Source organism: Sander lucioperca, chromosome 3 (genome assembly GCF_008315115.2).
Source record: "Sander lucioperca isolate FBNREF2018 chromosome 3, SLUC_FBN_1.2, whole genome shotgun sequence".
NCBI lineage: Eukaryota > Metazoa > Chordata > Actinopteri > Perciformes > Percidae > Sander > Sander lucioperca.
Genome location: NC_050175.1, coordinates 34447472 through 34469747, shown reverse-complemented (window position 1 = coordinate 34469747; position 22276 = coordinate 34447472). Strand labels below are relative to the sequence as shown.

Here is a 22276-nt window from a genome sequence, read left to right as displayed (position 1 = left end):
TAGAGGACATGTGTACACAAGCCACAAAAATACCTTAAAACATAATGACATTTTGAAAAAGTGTCCCCATATAAAAGAAATACAATACTTTTGTATACTTGTTAAATTAGCGAGCCACTAGTAAAGCTCATCAAATATGAATTAGGTTCATAGGTTCACCACGCGGTCATATTAATTATAAAATGATCTTGCGTCCTCCGCATAAATATTAGGTTCCGTCTGGGACAGAGGATATATATTTAACTGCAGCAAACCCACTGATCAGCCACTTCAAACACAACTGTAGATCTCCAATATTAACCTTAATATCAGTTCACACACATAACGTTAGGCTTATCGCCGTGGTAATGTTAGTTGTAGTGGATGCATTTCTATCCAACAAGCTATTAAACAAGCTAGCTAACGTTACATTGTATTGCACTAACATAGCGAACTTTTTGTCATGACTAATTCATTAATTACTCAGCATCATTTCTATTTGAGAAAAGAACAACTTCATCCAATGTTTAATGTGAATAAACAGCCTTGAACCGCCTACTTATTAGCTAGCTACATTCCTGTCACTACTCGATGTGACTGTGAGTGAGACGAGTGCCGATCCGATTCCTAACTACAGCAGGCAGTGGACCAAACCACTGTGAAGCAAGGGAGGGGGGACTCAAAATGTTTCTAAACTTAAAAAGCATTTTTTGGGGTTTGTATTGTTTTACTACTTACACAGATATTTTAAGTATACATCATTATGTTATTTACAATACACAGCATTGTTTTAATGATATTTCTAGTGGGGGACAACCCTTAGATGGGGGGGAGGGGGTGACCCCCCCGACCCCCTGGGATTTACACCCTTGGCACAGACACAACATTTCAACACAATGTCCACAGTAGAGTTTAAATTGTTCACAATTACAATCACATTCGCAACCACATATTGTTTGGATGTATAAACAAAAAACAAAGCCTATAAATAAAATGTCCCTTTCACAGATACACAGGTACACAAGTACACAATCACAGAGACAGCAACAACAGTTTTGAAATATAATAAACAGCAATCTTATGTAGATCAATTTTGCATAGGCCTAGTATTCTTATGGATTTTTCAAAAAGAAAATCTGTTCAAATCTCAACAAGTCTATGGGCCCTATTTTTAGGATCTAAATAGACAGTCTGAAACTAGCACACTTGCGTTCAACCTGGCGCTGCAATGCACATGGTATACGATAGGGCCCTATAGCTCCAAGGCCTCCTGCACACTGGCTGCGTGGCGTGAGCGTGGTGTTTCTGTTGCGTGTCAGTTGCGTGGCGGCTGCGTGGCGTTTTCTATGTCTTTGCACACCAGAAACGTGTCTGATGCAGCGCTGCTGCTGCTAGCCTTGTCTGTACACATGGATGTTTCCCATTGATAAAATGAAATAATAGCGTGTTCTTCAACTTTATTTTAAGCAGTAGTGTACAAAAGCCCATCAGCTGTGCTGATTGTTTAGTCAGTTCTGTTTGTTTTGGTTTTCTTGTTCTTGTATTTTCATCAGGCAATGTTAGTCCATTTCTGTGAATAGGTCCTACTATTATTTTGTTCAGGCACTTAGTTGGCCACCTAGAGGTATAAGGCCTGAAGCAAAGCCCGTCTACGGAAAGCCGTTCCACTCCCTATTAAGCCCCATTGTACCTACTTTGGTTGAGGTTCCACCAGAGTTCCACTGAGGGTGATCACGGTCCAGTGCAAAATGAATGGGACCCTAGGGAGCTAGACGGCTAAATTTGTCTCTTTCGCCCGATTGTCGTTGAGAAATCTCAGATTTGATTGTAGTTTTTACAAGTTCAACATGGATTATAGGTCGAAAGTTGAATGAACGAGTACTTATGCCCTTTCGATTTGTTACAGGTTGAGTCGTTGTTGCCCATAACACGCTAGCATTCTGCTAATGAATGCTGATTGGTCAGTGAAGGACAGATTACGATCGGAGATCCCGCTTGACGGCATCCGAAGCAGAACCAGAATGCCAGAGTGAATATTTCGGCGTGGTCTTTAAAACATTAGCAAACCTCTTTCTAGCACGTGTATTGACAGGGAGAGCCTGACCTGTCAGCTGTGTTGTCGATGCCTCGAGAGAAAAAAGGAAGCGACTCAGAGCTTGCCGTAAAGCAGAATCTCTGGCCGTATATGTGTATGACGTCATTGACATTTTAAAAGGCTTTTTAGAACAAAAAAGCCACTTTAAAAAAATCTAACACCCAGCAGTGTGTATTTTCTTAGCCTCTCCTTTCAAATGCAACATTCAAATTACTAGACAAAAAATTATATCCTGAGAAAAGTGGATTTTGAGGGGTATAGCTCCATAGAGTCCCATTCATTCTGCACTGGCCTGTGAGCGCCCCCTATATGGAACTCTGGTGGAACTGCAACCAGTTCAGAAGCCGGAAGTAATGAGAGAGTGGAACTTTTTCCCATATTAGAAATTCTTTGCCTGAAGTAAGAGTCAGGACCCTCCTTTTCAGAGTCATTCACACATGTGCAGGGCAAGATTGTGCAGCAGCAGATTGAATCCTCAGATTGCAGTATAGTTATTTGGTGTGCGTGCATCTAATGAACCACACCCAAGCTCTCATTCACCTGATCATCTCTGTTCTGTGTTGTGGGTGTGAAGACTTAATGTGAAATAAATCTTTGAACGACCTGGTTTTTGTGTTCTGACTGGACACCCTGTAGAGGTTGCTACCAGAAATTAAGAACTACGTCCCTCATCACCCAAAATCCTTTTCAAGTAGTATACTTCATGTTTCCCATAAACATAAAGATAAATATATACTGATTTGATTACAGCAAAGACAACGTCGGCAGTATTGACGGCAAAATAGAATATTTCCTTCTGTATTGACAGGTGCAATATTTGAAAATCGATAATTATTTATAAATTTTTTAAATTACGTTTATATCTGCATTTATGTCAAAACCTAGAGACTTTTAAAGATCAAAATGTCATTTATTGAATGTATTCGTGTCAAAATGACATATAAACATCTTTTCCTATTCTATGTTGCCTGGAAACGCTTCCAACACGCTTGCATGTCGCGTGAAAAATAGGGGTCGGTCATATTTCTAGCATACACGCGTTTTCAAGCCGCGCCTGAGACGTGCATGGTGTGCGACATGGTTGCGTGGCGTTTCTGTTGCGTGTCAGTTGCATGGCGGCTGCATGGATTTTTCTATGTCTTTGCAGAATCCCATCTATCTTCCAAAATGCAATGCTTGTATCCGAACAAAGTGTGCTTGAAGCTGCACGACATTTTGTCTGGTTTACCTGGGTGTTCAGTTAAGTGTGACTTAACGTTAGACCCGCAGGGGGGTTTGCACTCTCCCTGTGGAATGTTATCTGCTGTGAATGCTCGAAATGCTAAATACCAGAACGCATTTACTTCTTCATATTTTCAGAATTCATTATTATTCTGCGGGCTGGATTGAAAGCTTTGGCGGGTCGGATATGGCCCGCAGGCCACCAGTTGACGATCGCTGCCCTATGGTGTTTTTGGCTGTTGACATTGTGGAGGTGTCTTTCTAACCTGTGCCTCCTGTTCACTAAATAGTGAACTCAACTCACCTGGGCCCAGTGTGCTGAGGTTTCTTAAGTTGCAGTGTCCTCTGTCTCTTCCCCTCTCTCTGCTCTGATGAGATGGCAACCAGCCACCTGTCCAATGGTATTAATTTGTAAAACCTGTCGCAATCAACGGGCCTTTGAGGCTGAGGCCAAACCCAGAGCCAGGCTGAGGGCTAGCAGCACTGATGTAGTTGCCCACAGCTGAATCCTGGCTGCAAGGTGGTTACAGATCAGCCACAGGCCCTGGACTGTTAGCACCAGGAAAACCTCCAGGCCTTGATATGTTGGCGCCTGAGCCACGCGCTGCTATACCGCCGCATGCCTTACCAGCCTTTTAAATTACAAGATTATGCTAGTCATGTTAGGGCAGGTGCAGTTTTGTTGCAGGAGTGAGAGGGGGGTCAGTCTGCTAATTCTCGAAGTTCAACTCGCATCAACTTAATTACTCGACGATCGAGACGGAAGCGCTAGCCTTGATCTGGGCCCTCCAGCACTTTGAGGTCGATGTCTGTTGTGGCATTAGCCAAGTTGTGGTTTACACCAACCACAATTCCCTTTACTTTTCTTTGTTCACTGGGTATTCTATATCGTCAGTTGATAAGATGGACTTTGTTCCTACAGTCTCACTGATCGGGAATAAGGTATATACTAAGGGCAGGGATAATATCGTTGCAGTCGCCCTGTCACATGCCCCAGTTGGTTAAGGGGGTTTAGTACTATGGGCTGGTCAAGTGCAGCCTTACTGCTGGGTTTTTTGTTGTGGTTGTTGTTGTTTGTGTGCCTATTGGTGTTTGCTACTTTTGGTGTTTCGTGGATCCCTTCGTGGTATGATGTGATGCCCCTGTGGTGTCATTTTGGAGTGTTTTTAACCTGTGCCTCCTGTTTTCAGGTCACTAATTGTCACGATCTGTAAAGGGTGTGGCGAGGTTTGGACCCAAATGCAGTCAAGACAGAGCAGTGCTTGAGTTCAAAGATTTAATTAGGCAACAGGTACAACAAAAGGTGTCCTGAAGAAACAGGAAAAATATACCCAGCAATGCTGCTGATACAGGAAACACAGAACAAACAGGGACACCGAACTTAACATGCCAGACCAGAGAAACCACGCCACGATAGTACTCGACACGACAGAACAATGATCCCACCCAGGACAAGAGTAACACAGAAACTAAATACACAGGGTAACGAGGTAACACAAGACAGGTGACACAAGGGCTGGGAAACAGGTGAAACACATTAGGGACAAGACAGAAGACAAGACAGAAAACCAGACTATCAAAATAAAACAGGAAATGGAGCAAAATAGAAAAACACAACTACCACAATAAGACAAACACGGAACAAAATACCAAAACCATGACACTAATTAATTCAATTCAATTTTATTCATAGTATCAAATCATAACAGGAGTTATCTCAAGACACTTTACAGTAGGTCTACCACACACTATAATTTACAAAGACCCAACAATTCCAGTAAAATAATTGTGGACGAAGTGCACATGGCGATACACTGAAGAGCAAATATCGTCAACCATCTATACAGCTAATTTCAATAGCTCACGTTACTGTATTGTGTAAACAGTTAATTTAATATTGTATGTGGTGGCGCCCAAGACGATTTAGAGTGTTTTTTCTCCTATCCTGGAATGTATCTATGGTGTAGCCAGACCTTACTTCATAGCAGAAGGGTATTTCAGAAGCAGGTTTAACAACTCTGAGTTCCAACCTGAACTTTAGGTTGACTAACTCTGATCTGTCAAACTTTCAGTTTCAGAACAGGTGATAAGAATTAGGTCAATCAACTCTGAGTTAAGTTAACCCTGGGTGTAAAGGGCGTGCACGAGCATTTAAAAAACCCTCATCAATGGAATACAGATAATAAGAATAAACATAACAGAACCAAAAAAATCTTCAACCTCCTACTTCTCTCAAGTGAAGATAGAAATATGAATGAATGCTTATGCGGAATATATATATATATATATATATATATATATATATATATATATATATATATATATAAGAAAAAGAGCAATACAGTTGCAACAGCAAAAGAAAGTGAGCTGCCCTGGCAGAAAATTGCTGGCCGAGTCAATGCGTGAGTATTAATAAAAATTAAAAAGGATTATGATGTTCTATCGCGAGTATTCCACTTACTCAACATTTGTGTGCATGCACATGTCTTGATATTTATTCAGGTCAAACCTAACAGGTACAAGACGCACTGAAGATGAATTATAAAAACATACATCAAACAGGTATAATTTCAAGCAGAGGAGTTTCGGGACCTTTAGGCTAAAAAGACTTGACCTCCCCTCACCAGTAATCATTTTTCTATGACCCCCCAAAATGATTTGAAAAAAAGGCATGACCCTCACCTTTATGTGCTAGTTTATGATTAGCAAAGATGTACAGATGCCATTTGATTTTTTTACAGCCATGACATACATGAGTTAACCTCTGCTTTCTCATCTTACACATCACACTCCTCTGTTATGGTGTGGTGGCCATTTCAGTAGATTTACTCACTAACATTGTTGTGGAAACACAATAAGCATGGAAACTAAATGCACACTTCATGCATTACTGCATTACTTCAAATACTAAGTTCTTCCTCTAGTAAACTAGTATTCATATGAAATAAAACAATAAAACATTGAGACCATTCAGCAAAGGACGCTGGGAAATAACAAATTCAACACTGGTTGCTATGGACTCGTCACTAGGCTTCCTCAGTCATTGTATATTTTAGCATATAGGTAAAGCTGCCGAAGCTGAACATTATATTCCAAAACATATATGTTTATTTTTAAAGCAGATTTTAAATTACATTGTAACAATTTAACAATTTGCCCTTATGAAATCCAATCGCGGCACGGCTGTCTTGGAACACAATAGACAGACCTACAGTCTGTTGAGATGCTTCTCCAAACGCAGAAACGAAGCGCAGTCACACCATAAAACGTTAAGACACGTTGAGAAAAAAGATCCGTATTTTGCCGTAATCCAATGACACAAAAAAAAAGTAATCCACAGCGATCAGTAGATCCACAAAAAGGGTCACGGTGTATCCAGCGAGGCCTATACAAGCGTCACATTCACCAGCCAGCTCCAAACAGGTGAATGAGGCCTCTCCACTTCGCCGTTTAAACAAAGTGGAATAAACGTATAAAAGTCCAAATCTACACAAAGCACGCAATCAATTAGTAAGCTGACATCACATTTATATACATGGCATTTAGGAAACCTTTATTGCAAGGTTGGCACAGCAAGATGTCCAAACTAGTGCAACAGTAACTTTTGTTTTTTGTGTCCTGCTGTTCCCATCGTCAGCCAAGTAATATTTTTTTTACTAAAGCACTATATGAAATCTGATGTATTACCTATCACCATTTAGTTGTTTTGTGTTATTTAAGATATTTATAAAATATCTGGTCATGCCAGATGTAATTATTCCACTCATTTTTTAAACAATGCAATTACCCGTTTCAGCCACCAGGGGGGCAAGGAGGGCCGAGACTAAGAGCTACATAAAAAAATATGCACCAAACAAGCCACTTTGAAATGTTGCAGTTTTCATGAATAAACAAAAGTTGGGTGACCCCCCCCCCCCCCCCCCCAGATTAAAAAATGTTGGGTGAACCTCCCCTCAACAAAGAATAAAAAGACATTACCCTCCTCTATTTTCCTCCGGTGGTCCATTCCATAAATACCAAACGGTCCCTAAATCAAGGCTGGATTACCAACTGAACAAAGCAGCAAATGCCCTGGGGGCATATCCTCCAGGGGGGTGTATAATGGGCTCAGCAGCTCCTCCAGCTCATTTTTGCAATAATAAAAAAACAAACAAACAAGCATTGAGAAATCCTAAATGAAAAAATATTGTTGCTGGTGTATATTGTTATACCAGTCTTTATAGCACAGTAGAGACACAGTAGTGTGGGAAGTGAGAGAAGAGAATTACATGCAACACAGGTTCCTCAAAACCAATGTGTTAGTCCGTCACTCAATGCTATCGGACTTCACTATCCTGCCTCAGCCCCAAGCCCATTGGTTCCTACCAAAGAAATCTTAAAAAAACAACTCATAAATGTGAAGTTTACATTACTTAAACAGGAAAAAATGGTGTAAATGTGGTGCTCTAATACTTGACTCACACACTTTCTTGACTCTGCACAAGGGATTTGTTGGCAAGAAGAAAAATGTATCACCAGTCTTGTACTTTAAGTCCATAAAACATTCATGGGATTATTATATCATATGGTTACTCCACCAATTGGGGGCACTAATAGGTCAGTCTGTAGGGACTTAGCTTTCGAACCGAAGGGTAGCCGCATGGTTCACCTCATCACTTCCCCTCTTTGTGCTCAGTGTGTTTAAAGTGGAACTACTACAATGTCATAATGTTGGATTTTTATGTTTAAACGTGGCCAAATAATGAGATAAACGTATTTTAGAGAAATCCCTGTGAGCTAAAACGTTCAGATTTCCAACTGTTCTGAACGCTCTGGTTTCAACAGTTTTTTCTTCTCTCGGCTAAGTGTTACACAACTCCAAGCCGAGGCCTGCACTACGAATCAAGTTCAACATGCCCTGTATTTATTTCAGTCACCTAACCTAACAACTGCGGTCCCGCATTAGATGTGTCACGACGGTGGTTATCAACTAGTTCAATCAACCCAGGGTTTCCCAATCCAGCGACGCGCGCGTTCACATAAAAGAGGCGGTGTTTGCACAGCATGACCAATCGCAAACATCTACCAGGGCCGCAAAGTTTACATAAAAACACTGTTCAAATGCTAACACACTGCTTTCAAAACTGTTAAAAGCTGGTGTGCATTTCTGCAATAACCATATTGAAATATATAGAACATTTTTAGCAGAATATTTACAATAAAATGAAGGAATAATCATTCCAAACAACTGATTTCAGCTGAAAGAGAAGACATGAGATATGATGTTGATGAGAACAGTACAATGTACAGATATCGAAAACATAAAAGATATTAAAGCAATTTTCGCTTTCATTCGTGTTACATACACTTTAGTACAGTCTAAATGAAAAACTGTTATTCTTTAATGAAATACTGATGTGTGAAAAATCATTCAAACTTAAGAAATAAAAGTTCCTCATTAAGGCAAATGCTCCTTGTTGTTTTTAAGGCGAATGTGTTAAGAGTGACGATGCATGCTTTCTGAGAGAGAATTGTTGCCACTGTTTTGGTCCACAGAGCTTATTTTGAGACACGTATGTCGTGTTGTGGTTGTTTAAGTGAGTTTTGGAGGTGAGATTAACTGCTTGGCCAAGATGCATGTTGCTAATGCAGACTGTATGAAGAGGGTTCTGAAAAAGTGGTTTCAGTATAGCCTGATGCTTCATATCCACTGGATTTGATTAACTCACACTGCTGAAGACACATAATGACTTTGAAATATATTTGTGCACAGAATGTGGACTGTAGATGGTAACACTTTACAATATGGTGTACAGAATTATGAGTAGTTCCTAAGGAACGAGTGAGGAACCAATCCGGAATGATTAGATAATTATTGAGTCGATAATACCTACTTCCTTAATAACTCCAGGACTAGCTAATTTAGTTACTAGAGAACGGACTAGTAGATACTATATTAATGAAATCATAAGGAAATGATTACGGTAGTTCATAAATCTGTGAATCAACATACTGACCACTTTCTACATGAGTCGTTCCTGCATGAACTCTGAATCAGCGACGTATTCAGTTACTAATTAGAACTCTTTTGTACGCCCCATAAAGTGATACATCATACTGAGTAGTCATAAGTAGTCTCATTATCTAATTACTCATTATTTAATAATTATTGCTACTGCATTTTACCTGGGGATTCACAACGCAAGCAATCTACAGATGGTTATCTGTTCACAGTACACAGAAGTTACACGTCTGGTTGAACTTGGCATGCGAGAGAGATAAGCCCGATGTGTGTATGAGCTGTTATCAGTGTGTATCAGCTCTGGGCGATGTTGAGTGCCGTTGTTTGTCTAGCAGGAGTGGTGCTGGACAGGGAGCCAAACACAATGAGTAAAAAAACTTAAATCTGTAACTACAGGAAAGGTACAGACAGAAGCCTTGCCAGCCCAATAGTCCAAAGAGTTTTGTTCGTATTGGAATGATTTTGCAGTACACAATTTACACATATTGCCAACATTCACTTTTAACGCATGAAGTAGTGTGACATTAAAGTACTGTGGAGACTTAACTCGAGCTGGTGGATGAGTGTACAACTCATGTTTGACAGAGGGTTGCTTCCAGTGGCTTACTTTAATATTTAACCTTGGCAGCAATTCTACCCAAAATGAATCAATTGGTTTAGTTGCCTAAACTTGACCCACTGCAGACAGAAAGAAACTATTCTTGTGGCGTGAAGGTTTTGGATGGATCGCAACTTCCTGCTGAGGGGAGTGTTTCAAAAAGTTTGTGTCCATGTAGTAGATAGTCTCGCTTTGCCAGACCTTCCTCCACAGCGCTGCGGAGGAGGGTCTGGCTAGTCCACACAGCATTCCGGGATGGGAGAGAAACGTGCTCTGGTTTATTGGCATTTCTTTAGACCAATCAAAATTGTCACTAAGCGCCGCACAGAGCCCCAGTGCTGCTGAAAAATAGCCTCGGGAAGGGACTTGTTTTGGTGGAACATGTGTACGTTCAAAAGAGATCTGAGGAGCAGTTAACCATAGTACTCATAAATCGACCAGAGTTTAAAATTCCAACACAAAGAAAGAGTACGACGGAATTTTCAGCGGCAACAAAGCAATCCCGGAAGTGGAAGGTCGTGGATATAGACTAATGGTGGGAGGGATCGGCCACAATCTTTCCTGCCCGGCTCACACAGAAACTGCATGGTGTCACGGTTGGAAGACGGCTGCTGGCCTCAGGACCCCCGCACAGTCTTGGGGGGGGGGGTGGGGGGGGTTCTCGGTCATGGAAGGCTTGCATCATGTGGACGCGCTGACAGTTTTATTGTCATTACTTAGAATTCCTCATGGGGGCGGCAGAATCTACGCACTATAGCTTTAAGGTGCAGACGTACACAAAACCGTCATAACAAACATATGTAAATAAAAAGATGTTCTGCTTCGTCTTCTTCTTCTTCTTCTTATTATTATTATTATTATTATTATCTGATGAGCAGGTAGCACCTTCTACAGCAGCTTCGGCCACCAGTGTATGCAGGGGCGGACTGGAACAAAAATTCAGCTCTGGCACACCAGCCCACATTACCATGCAGCCCCACCCATGGGCGTAAATCTGATCTAACAGTAGGTAATAAACATAAAATTTCTGAAGAGCAATTTTTGAAGGGGACACAAATAATACAGCCACAATTATACTCGTAGAGGACATGTGTACACAGAGGAAAGCCTTAATACTATCATTAGTGTAGCATGGAGACTGTAGGCTACCATTATCCTTCTTTTCAGTGGTTCTCTTGATTCAATGAAAAAGCTGACTAAATTGACCAAAATATTCTTCTTTAAAACCATGTATATATTTTTAAGTTGTTTACAATCAAGCCACAAAAATACCTTAAAACATAATGACTTATTTTGAAAAAGTGTCCCCATATAAAAGAAATACAATACTTTTGTACACTTGTTAAATTAGCTGATCATAATGTTAATTAGTGAGCCACTGGTAACGCTCATCTGCTCACCCTGACAGCGACATGAGCCACACTGTTTGCAGCAAACCTATTGATCAGCCACTTAACATCATATTGAACAAAACACAACTGTAGATCTTCAATATACAGTCTATGATAATAACCCTAATATAAGTTCACACACATAACGTTAGGCTTATCGCCGTGGTAACGTTAGTTGTAGTGGGTGCATTTCTATCCAACAAGCTATTAAACAAGCTAGGTAACGTTACATTATATTACACTAACATAGCAAACTTTTTGTCATGACTAATTCATTAATTACTCAGCATCATTTCTATTTGAGAAAAGAACAACTTCATCCGATGTTTAATGTGAATAAAACATCCTTGAACCACCTACTTACTAGCTACATTCCTGTCACTACCCGATGTGACTGTGAGTCGAGTGCTGCAGATCCGATTCCTAACTACAGCAGGCAGTGGACCAAACCACTGTGAGGCAAAGGAGGGGGGTCTCAAAATGTTTCTAAACTTAAAAAGCATTTTTTGGGGTTTGTATTGTTTTACTACTTACACAGATATTTTAAGTATACATCTTAATGTTATTTACAATACACAGCATGGTTTTCTAGGGGGGGACAACCCTTAGACCCCCCTAAGGAGTACCTTATGTAACAGATTTTTAAACATTTAATGTAAGTAACTGGCAAACAATGCTTACTACTTTTTAAAGAGCACACGTTTATAACAAATCTGTTTATGCCGTTTGTATGCTGTTACTGTCATTCTCTACAGTATGATGTTCTTTGTTGTCACTGTCTGTCTGTTCGACTGTCTGTGTTTCTCTCTGTTGACACTGTACATATTGTCCGTCTGGTTTTCCATCTTTTCATCTGTTTTAACTGGCTAACTCTGCCATTTTAATGTTTTTATGGCTGTCTGTGATTATACTTCAGGGTTATTCCTTGCTCAGAATTGGCCTTTGGGGGAACACATAAAGCAGGGGGGTCTGTGGGTCCTCTCCCAGAAAATTTTGATGGGTAAAAGACTTCAATTCCTGCATTCTGATACATTTTGGGCACCAATTTATGGTAAAAATGTCTATATTTATGGCAAGGAAATCACAAAATTCTGGTGGCAGGTAACAATTTAAAATACAAAATATAATGGAATATTATAATATTCAATAGTCCAGTAAGGGGGCTTTCACATCCGAGACATGGGCCGGACAAACAAAGTCCAGTTGTTTTATGGGCTTTATGGTAACTTTTTTCCCCCAAAGAGCACGTTTTGCTCCCAAGTTGAAAAATGTAGGATTGACTTTCAGAGGCTACTGCTTTTACTGCTAAATTGTAGAATAACACAATCATGTTATGGATACAAAACGTTATGAAGTGTGTTTTCTACATTCTATTGATCAAAAATGATCAGTGATGGTGCATGGATTTTAAGACTACAATGTAACGGACCACCACAGTTCATGCATACATGTGAACCGCGGATTAATTGCAGAGTTAAACCTACAAAGTGTAAAATGTGACACTATGTGAATAGAGCACAGCAGAAAGACAGCGCAGAACGACGCTGCTTGTTCAGGGTTGTCATGTGTAGGCTACTCCTCTTCGCATCAGGTGTTAAAACCAACTTTACCAAAACACTGAATTAGACTACTATTTAACGCGACAACGAGACGTTTTTAACCGGTAATGAAACTGTCAATTTAATACTGATGCCGTCAGACGGTCGCGCGGACCGACATTAGTCAGAGCTCCGGCGAAGCTCTGCGGCCGTCAGCAGCGGCTCACGCTGCTGCAGCCGGTCCCCCAGAACATCATGATCACTGGGAGAGTCCGGTACAGCCTGAACCCTGCAAACGGAGATCCCGTTTGAAGGTGAAGTGCTTGATTTTGACTGAACGTCCCAATTTGAGTAGGGGAGAGCAAGGGCGAAAGTACCATTTTTCAGAAAAACATATTTTTAAAAGATATTGTTTTAGACAGAGATATATTTTTGCTGTGGTCAATAACTCACAAGTGTGGTCTATCAATACCAGGTGGTATTTTGTACAAATGTCGAATGACTTCAGTACAATTTCACTTTGAACATAAGTTGCACATTGTTACTTTCGACCCCATAAGTAGGGACGAAAGTAACACACAGGTGGGTCAAAAGTAACACAACAATACAAGCTAGATTTTTTTTGTGTTACTCTTGTTTTCATTAAATATATCTGACTATAACTTTGTTAATATGTAACTGCAAACATATTCTGTCCTTTATCTTTGCAAAAAAAAAAATATTAAATTACATTTTCATTTAAAATTTCAGTTTCATCAAATGTTTCAAATATAACAGAGTAAAAACTTGATTTGTTTAGAATATTTTTTTATTGGCAATGTCAATCCATTTTATAAAACATTCAACAATATGAACAATATGAAAATTAAACTAAATTAGCATAAAATCTCAAAATAATCTAACAGTAGTCATGTTTTTATGCGTAAATTCAAAATGTGCATAAAAACATCTGGATGGAAACACTAAAAATAAATAAAATAAAATAAATAAAAATTCATAGGTGGAGGTGGAAAAGCTAAGGTATGGCTAACCTAAATGTGAGGGATAAAATGTGAGGGTGACATACCGAAATCAGCTGTTCCTCAATGTTCCTCTAGTGAAACCTAGAAACAAAAACAGCAAAGGAATGCCACCATAACTTTGATGGAAACCTGACTTATGTAAACAAACAAAAAGGAACATAAAAAAGGCATCAGCCTACTCATTGTCACAGTGGTGACAGATATAATGTTCTGCACCCTCAGTGCATGCCTCATGTGACCAGAGCTGGCAAAAGAGACACTGAACCCACACTTCCCCAGGCAAGGATGAGCTGAATGTTTCCTCACACACAAGACATTCCTCATCCTTGTCCAAGGAAACTGTGGGTGCAGTGTTTTCGACCGTGAGGAACCTTTTCTTTGGAGCAGGCGGCTTCTTCTGAGGCTTCTTCTTCTTCTTCTGGATCCTCTTCTGTTGCTCCTCCTCCAGTGCTGCCCTCACCGGAGAGTCAGTGAGGATCGCCGTTGACCTGAAACATTCAAAATGAGAACATTTTTTGTCAACATTTGTATAAATTTACAGGCAGTTTTTGCTCATCCTCTGTCCACATGATAGAATAAATAAATTACTCAGGAAAAAGCAAAAACCAAACGCTACTCACCTCCTTTTGCCTCTCCGTTTTGTGTCCTTTCTCGGACCAGCCTTGGGGAAGGGACGTACAGCTTCTGGAATGAACAGACATGGACTAGTATGTCTTACCTCAAGCATACCTCTTCCCCTTTCTTCAGGAGGGACAGCTTAATCAGCAGACACAGAAACAATAATATTAATATCAAGTGCACAATTCTATTTTAGTAATTATTTTACTAAAATCCTTCAGGACTAACCAAGTTCCATCTTATTTTATCTTACCTGAACAGACAGCTGGGTGGTCAGGGATGGCAGACTCTAAACAGGTGTCCCTAGTTGAACCCGCAGGATACTCTGGCAGCAGTCCTCCCTCAAATAGGCTCTGGCTGTATGGGTCTGTGTTAGAATGTGCTGTGGGAGCACATGGTAGGCCTACACATGGAACTGGGCGGTCAGTGACATATGCAGGTGAAAAGTCTTGCTCCTCAAAAATATCTGGGTTGAAAGGACAGATGCCAGTGCACACAAAGCCAGATCTGATGTTGCTGGGTGTTGCTGCACGTGGCAGAGCTGTGGCCACTAGGATTGGGATGTCGTATATGGTCAACGTTTTTCCAGGGTGTGTTCTCATCCAGTGATCTGCTGCTGTGTTAACATATCGCTTCAGTGGACCGAACACACTCCTGTCGAGCGGCTGGAGACGATGTGAGCAGTGGGGATGGGAAAGATAGGAGGACTATGCCGTTTGACCGACAAAAGTCAATTGCTGCCACAGAAAGGTGTGACCAGTGATTGTCAAGGAGGAGCAGCACCTTCGACTCCAGGTTCACACGGGTGTGTCTGGCAAAGTGCTGAAGAAAGGAAAGAAAGTCAACATCATGCATCCAACCTGAACTATTAGCAGAACCAGTAGAGCCGATGGGACCATTCCTAACAAAGTGGTCCTGGAACTTCTTCCTGGGAAAAATGAAATACGGGGGAATGCAATTGCCTTGTGCATTAACAGCAAGGGCAATGGTGACCAATGTCCCCCTTTCCCCAGAGGTCACTGCACCGACCTGGCGCTTCCCCTTCGTGGCGATAATTTTACCTGGCACCTGGACCGTTGTGGTACCTGAAATTTAATTATAAACATTGATGAGCTTTCATGAACATTTGTAAGTGTTTATATACCTAGATGTGAGTGTATTGTTGTTTGTATATAGTTACATTATATTTACATTATTGTTTTATTATCTCTATATCTGCATTAATATATTTTTTTTGTTTGTTTGTTTTTATTAGAGCTAGGTGTATGTGTGTGTGTGTGTGTGTGTGTGTGTGCGTGTAGTGTTTTTATATAATTTCATATTTATTCACCTCATAGTTTTATAACCTGTATATATTTATCTGTATAGGCTACAGTATGTATTTATTATCATGGTCTGTTTATTAAATGTTATATAACAAAAGATTTGTCCCATGTATTTTAAACCACTGAATCATTGTAACTTTTTTAGTTTTAATGAATTGTAAACTTTACCTGTTTCATCCACGTTCCAAATGTCCTTTGCTTCAAAAAGGTAGCGGGCAAGAACTGAATTTAGGTTGTTAAAAAAAGAGGACACATTTGTTCTGTTGAAGCTAGTGGAACGGGACATGCTGGTGGCTTGGGGTCTACGAATAGATAAGGTGTTGTTCCTTTCAAGGAAGGAGGTGAGCCAGTCCTTTCCCGGCATCTTGGTGGCATCCCATCCACTCGGATATTTGCACCCATATCTTCTGGCCAACTCATATGCAAATCTGCGCACCTAAAACAGTTTAAAAAACATTTAGAGGGACATTTTTTTATGACATAATTAAGATAAAATAAGACTTTACTGATCCTGCACTAGGGATTTTTACATGTTGCAGCAGCTTTGCAGACAGTGAAAAAATCAAATGTAATGTCAATAAAAATAAAAATTAGAATAAAAATGAAAAATCTATTTAAAGAATATACAAATCTCACATTTTGATAAGCATTTAAACTGGTTATAGTAGGCTAAGGCAGTGTGTAAGTGAGCTGCATTTTGAATGTTTTTACTGTAACGTTACTACACTAAACTCCTTAGGAGACAGGCCAAAATAAATATCAGCTGCCCTCTTAATATAAGCCTCCAGCTTCCTCTCCTGGTCCACAGAGAAGACTTTGGTGTGTGACCTGTACCCTGGTGGTCTTGTCTTCTCCCTACTTTTCTCTGCCCTCCTCCTGCAGTATCGGAGCAAAGTGACATGGCATATGCCATGCGACTTTGCAGCTGCCCTAAGACTAATGTGTCTTACAGATATGTCCAGAAACGCCCTCTCATACACATCTGGCTGAATCAGACCTCTGTCTGTCTTTCTGACCCTCACTCTTGGCATATTCTGTTGGTATAATATGACATAAACATGTTTTAATAAACTCTGCAACACAGAGAAAAACACCTCATTAGCAGTCGGGACGAAAGTAACAAGTGTTACTTTCGTCCCGACTGGAGCTCCTGACATTTAAACCCGAATTACATGTATACTGAAAAACTCTGACAAGGCAAACTTGATCATATGTGTTACAGCGCTAAATAACCTGTAGATTGATAATTACTGTGACACATGAAACGAGAAACACAACTTGTAAATAGAAAAAAAGTACCACTTCAGTAATTTACTTACCGTACTCGAAAACAGCTTTCAGGACATAACAGCGGGAAACAATGATGAAATCACGTGATATTTTGCTTGTTGGTAATAAACATTTAAACTGTTACCCAACAACATCTAATACAATGGATATCATAAAACGGAATAAAATACGAAAAAGTAGTACTATTTTACAGCAGTTTGCAATGATTCTCTGTTCCCCCACAATGCATTGCATTACGTCACGTTGGGGAGACGACAGACGAAAGCTTATATATACAGTATTTATATACAGTCTATGCGAAAGCCCCGTCTGTGTTCACTGTCTATGGGCTCGGTCTGTGCCGCTAGTGTTGCAAAATATGACTTTTGGTCTCGACCGAGTCCATGTGTCTTTATTATGTGTATAATAATATTGGAGGGAAAGTGAAACACAGCTTGGATGGGGATACTGTTCGGCTTTTCACAAGTTTAGACAGCTAGCTACGCCGACGTTTGCTAACGTTAGCGCAACAGCGTTAGCCTAGACTGCTAGCTAGGTAAATATTACGACTGCCTTCGGAGTTTCCTATATCTGCGTCCACGTTGTCAACATAAGACATGTTGCGTTAGTGCTCCTTTTGTACCATCATTTTATTGAATGAAATGTTAAGCTTCGCTCCTACGAGATGGGTGGGTTTTTGTTAGCTACATACAAAGCTAACTGGCTATAGTTAGCCTGTATGCTAGCGGAATTAGCTAACGTTGCGTAACCAGCCAGCAACTTCGGCAATCGGTAGTAGTTTCGGTAAGCTAACCACGACAGTATTGTCACCCAGAATCAACCTCTGCTGCTAAAAGCAGTCAATCTGCAGTGATGTTTGAAATAGAGACGCTTGTGGATGCGTTAGCTGTCGTGGTTAGCTCGCCGGAACTACTGCCAAAGCTGCTGGCTGGCTACGCAACGTTAGCTAATTCCACTAGCACAGGCTAACTATAGCCAGTTAACTTTGTGTGTAACGTAGTTAACAAAAACCCACCCATCTCGTAGCAGCGAAGCTTAACATTTCATTCAATACAATTATGGTACAAAAAGAGCACTAACGCCATGTCTTATGTTGACAACGTGGACGCAGATATAGGAAGTTATTCCTTCGTAATATTTACCTAGCCGTCTAGGCTAACGCTGTTGCGCTAACGTTAGCAAAACGTCAGCGTAGCTTTAGCTAGCTGTCTAAACTTGTGAAAAGCCGAACAGCATCCCCATCCAAGTAATAAATAAACACTAGGCAAATATGTTGTTACTGGAGCTAGTAGGGTCCATCAAAACGTGAGATATCTAATCGAAAAAGTGTTTACAACGTCGGGGGATTTCACAGGTGGGACTGACTGGCAAGTTAGCCCATAGCTAGCATGATGCCTTCTATTTCTAGATCTAGCTAGATTACCGGTACTTATCTGAACTAACGACATTATCACTGTCACTAAATATAAAGAAAACATTGACTTCACTCGGTGCTATTCACTGACAGTAAAAACACCTCTTCCACATCCCAGTCAGTCACCATAGTTCTAGTACTAAACTGAGGCACGTCTCCCCAACGTGACGTCATCACCAAATTGCGTTAAAAAACCCACTAAACGACTAAAACGGTAAAAACTGGCCTTTAACACTATTTGGTGACATTTTTAACAATGATATACATATGTTGAGTGCTTTATGTACCCATTAATCAACAGTGGTGGTTAACCTGCAACATTGGCTTTAACACTACACTTGACAGCAGCTAACGTTAGCCTACCGCTAGCTAGTAGCTGGATTAAATACGGTTACAATGCTGACAGCTAACGCTAAACGGTGTAAAGTGTGACTGTATTTCACTGTAGAGCAGGGGTTTTCAAATTGGGTGAATGTGAGCCTCCCCTTAGAGTAGTTAAGGACAGCCGAGCCCCCCCTTCCCCAAAATCCCGTCCGCCTGCCCTAACCCACACACGCCTCTGCAGTACATGCCATCTTTTGTGTGTCCCAGACAATGATAAGTTTCAATAACAACTGATAAAATGTAAATTTTTTAATATTGTATTTGAAGACATTTTATTTCCACAACTTTTTAAAAAGTGCATTCATAAACGATTCTTTGCAACAGCAAATCATTTCTAATTTCATGCAGGCCTAATTGAGGCTACTTTTAAAATCACTGAACATCAGTGGGCCTATCCTCAAGTGCACATGTGCTATGATGGGGGGTGGGGGGGTGGGGGGTCAACCCCCTGAACATTTTGAGCACTAAACACTTCATTTCCTGCATTCTGGTGAATTTGTATGCACCTATTTCTACCTTTTTGCCTGAATCAATATGCTGGAAATATCTTTATGTAAAGGGAAACATAGATTACAATCCAAATATAAAAACATAATGGAATATTTAGCAGTAAGGCTCTCAGGCATTCTGTATTGCTTTCATCTATTTATTCTCCTGTACATCGACTTTTCTAATTATATCTGAGTCAGCACACATGTAGCCTAGCATCATTTACTCCTCCCTCCTCTTCGTCTTTTGTTGGGGAAGTAACCTCCTTAAATGTGCATATGACAATTATTTACCTCAATGATTCATTATTCATTTTAATGTATTAATAAACTCCTGGACTGTAATATTTCAGATGTTTGAGCAAGATTTCTGCTCATGTCCAAAACTTTGTGCACATTCACATTCAAATATATCTCATCCCATCTGTGTTCTCTGAGATTTGGAGGAGTTGTGATATTTTGAGAAAAATAAAGTTATAATAGGCTATTACAAGAATACAGTCACTTTTCTGAAAATAATCTACCTGCACCGTAGCCTGCTGTGCATTACGTGATTTCTCTGCTGATATGATAGATCTCAGACCTCCTGACAGACTCAGAGCCCTGTTCGAGTCTCTGGTCTCTGAATGAGACAAAGTTTAGGGAAGTGGCTGAATGCTGCTCTACATCGGAGGTGGAAAACCAAAACTACGGCAGAAATACACGGAGCACAAACGGGACACATCTGCCACAGCGTGTCGACAGCAGAGCGCATCCATAAACCTGAACCTGCCCTGCTTTTTACAGCGAGAGTGGACACTAAGCGACGTCCGGTTTCATATTTGTCAGTCAACTTTTCAAAATACATTCGGGGCTGAAGCCCCCAAGTACATCTCGCTGCAGTCTGCGGGAAGGCGGGGCTTGACATCAAGCCAGTCATTTTTTTTTTGCTTACGTCATTCCCCATACGCTCTAACGGACCAAGACCGTTCTCTTAATACATCCATGACCAAGACAGCCTGGTAGAATTTTTTTACTATGAAGAAAATTATTTGGATAAATGACATGTTTTTTATTTTGAATCTTTTAATTTTATTTGAAAATTTTATATCTATAAATGTAAATGATCTGAAAGAAAACCGAATAGGCTAGTCACCAATTTAAAAATGACATGAAATTATATTTTAAAACCTTAAAAAAGGACTGACAAATAAGAAAGCCATCCGGACTCTGAACATTTACAATGCCTTACAACCTCTTTAATGTAAATTTAATGCGCCCCTTTTTCGTGTATGTATGTATGCATTTAATGTTTTCAATGTGTTTATGGATCTGTACTTGAATAATAAAGTTTTTTGAAGACAAAAGACAGCCTGGTAGCGAAGCTGATAGAGCCTCTTGATTCACATTAGATAGAAACTGATGATGTAGGCTAAACAAACGATATTTCATGCAACAGTGAAGTTTTCATGTAGTTACTACTGATTTCTGATTTTGAAATGATATCCAAATTTGAAAAATGGGTCATTTTAAACCTTGTTAATATTGATGACAATGTGTTCAAACGGAAAACGAGCCATATTTCATGTAATTTAGCCCTCAAAAGTAGAATGGTGTGTTGTTTCGTTATGGACTTTCATATTAACAGCAAGAATTCAGTCACAACCAAATGTACAAAGGGGCGATTTTGCTTTAACAATTAACAGGTGAACCAGAAGCATACAGGTGAAACTCGAAAAATTAGAATATTGTGCAAAAGTTCATTTTTTCAGTAATTCAACTTAAAAGGTAAAACTAATTATATAGACTTATTACATGCAAAGCGAGATATTTCAAGCCTGTATTTGTTATCATTTTGATGGCTATGGCTTACAGTTTATGAAAACCCTCAGAAAATTTGAATATTGTGAAAAGGTTCAATATTTTAGGCTCAAAGTGTCCCACTCTAATCAGCTAATTAATACAAAACACCTGCAAAGGGTTCCTGAGTCTTTAAATGGTCTCTATCTGGTTCAGTAGAATTCACAATCATGCGAGATGCTCCTCGGATATTACCTGCACAGTAACACACCTAATCTAAGTATTTCAAAAGGTCGAACACACATACAGATGTTTAGATACAGTAAAATCGCTACGTGATTACCGTTATATCCGAGGGTTGAAGTTGCATTTTAACGGGGCAGTGCAAGTTGCTGCTGTGGTTTAGCTGAAGCTAACGCAGCCTGAGCTTTCACGTTACAATATAAAAGGTGTTGACCGTTGACTTAGCTAGCACGCAAACAGGTCATTTACATGTCTACGAGCATGTTAGCAAACTACACCAAAAGACAAATACTGAGGAATATTGATAGAAAGCAGGGGAAACTAGTAGGCTACTTCCATACCTTTTAGCATTGGCTAACTAGTTAGCAGCTAGCCCCAGAAGCTCATGAAAACAAGGCTTTCACCGGAGCAGTCTTACGTTATTTCCGAACCACTCTTTTCGTTTCAAAGTCGGAAATCAAATGAACGAAAAAGTACACGGGCCCAATTACAGTTCACTGTTGTTGCATGAAATGTCGTTTGTGTTTAGCTTACATCAGTTTCTGTCATCTAATGTGAAACAAGAGGATATGAGGTTTGCTACCGTCTTGGTCCGTTCGAGCCATAGACTGTATGGTTCGAACGTATGGGGAGACGACGTAGGTAAAAAAAAAAAATGACTGACTTGGATCCGTTAGAGCTTATGGGGAATGACGTAAGCAAAAAAAAAAAATGACTGACTTGGATGTGGGCGAGGCTTGATGCCAAGCCCCGCCTTCCCGCAGACTGCAGCGAGATGTACTTGGCACACTGGGCTGTAACAATCTGCAACTGCTGTTGTCGGAAAAACACAGACGGTGCGTTCAATGAAACTGGTAATTTACAGCTTCGTGGTGCATTCATAGTTGTTG

The 22276-nt window shown here is 40.2% G+C and overlaps 1 protein-coding gene and 1 long non-coding RNA gene across 2 annotated transcripts; both read right to left on the bottom strand.

Annotated features, from left to right (window-relative positions):
- Nucleotides 1–13765: 13765 nt before the first annotated feature.
- Nucleotides 13766–15161, bottom strand: LOC116045198. The gene is made up of 3 exons (XM_031292717.2): nt 14717–15161; nt 14466–14601; nt 13766–14333 (listed from the first exon to the last, which is right to left on the bottom strand). The coding sequence occupies exons 1-3, from the start codon at nt 15063–15065 to the stop codon at nt 14021–14023; spliced, it is 798 nt and encodes a 265-aa protein (XP_031148577.2). The 5' UTR covers nt 15066–15161; the 3' UTR covers nt 13766–14020.
- A 347-nt stretch (nt 15162–15508) lies between these two features.
- On the bottom strand, nt 15509–17172 carry LOC118494775. The gene is made up of 3 exons (XR_004896965.1): nt 17108–17172; nt 15957–16224; nt 15509–15548 (listed from the first exon to the last, which is right to left on the bottom strand). It is a non-coding gene; the product is annotated as an uncharacterized LOC118494775 (long non-coding RNA).
- Between the last annotated feature and the right edge of the window lie 5104 nt (nt 17173–22276).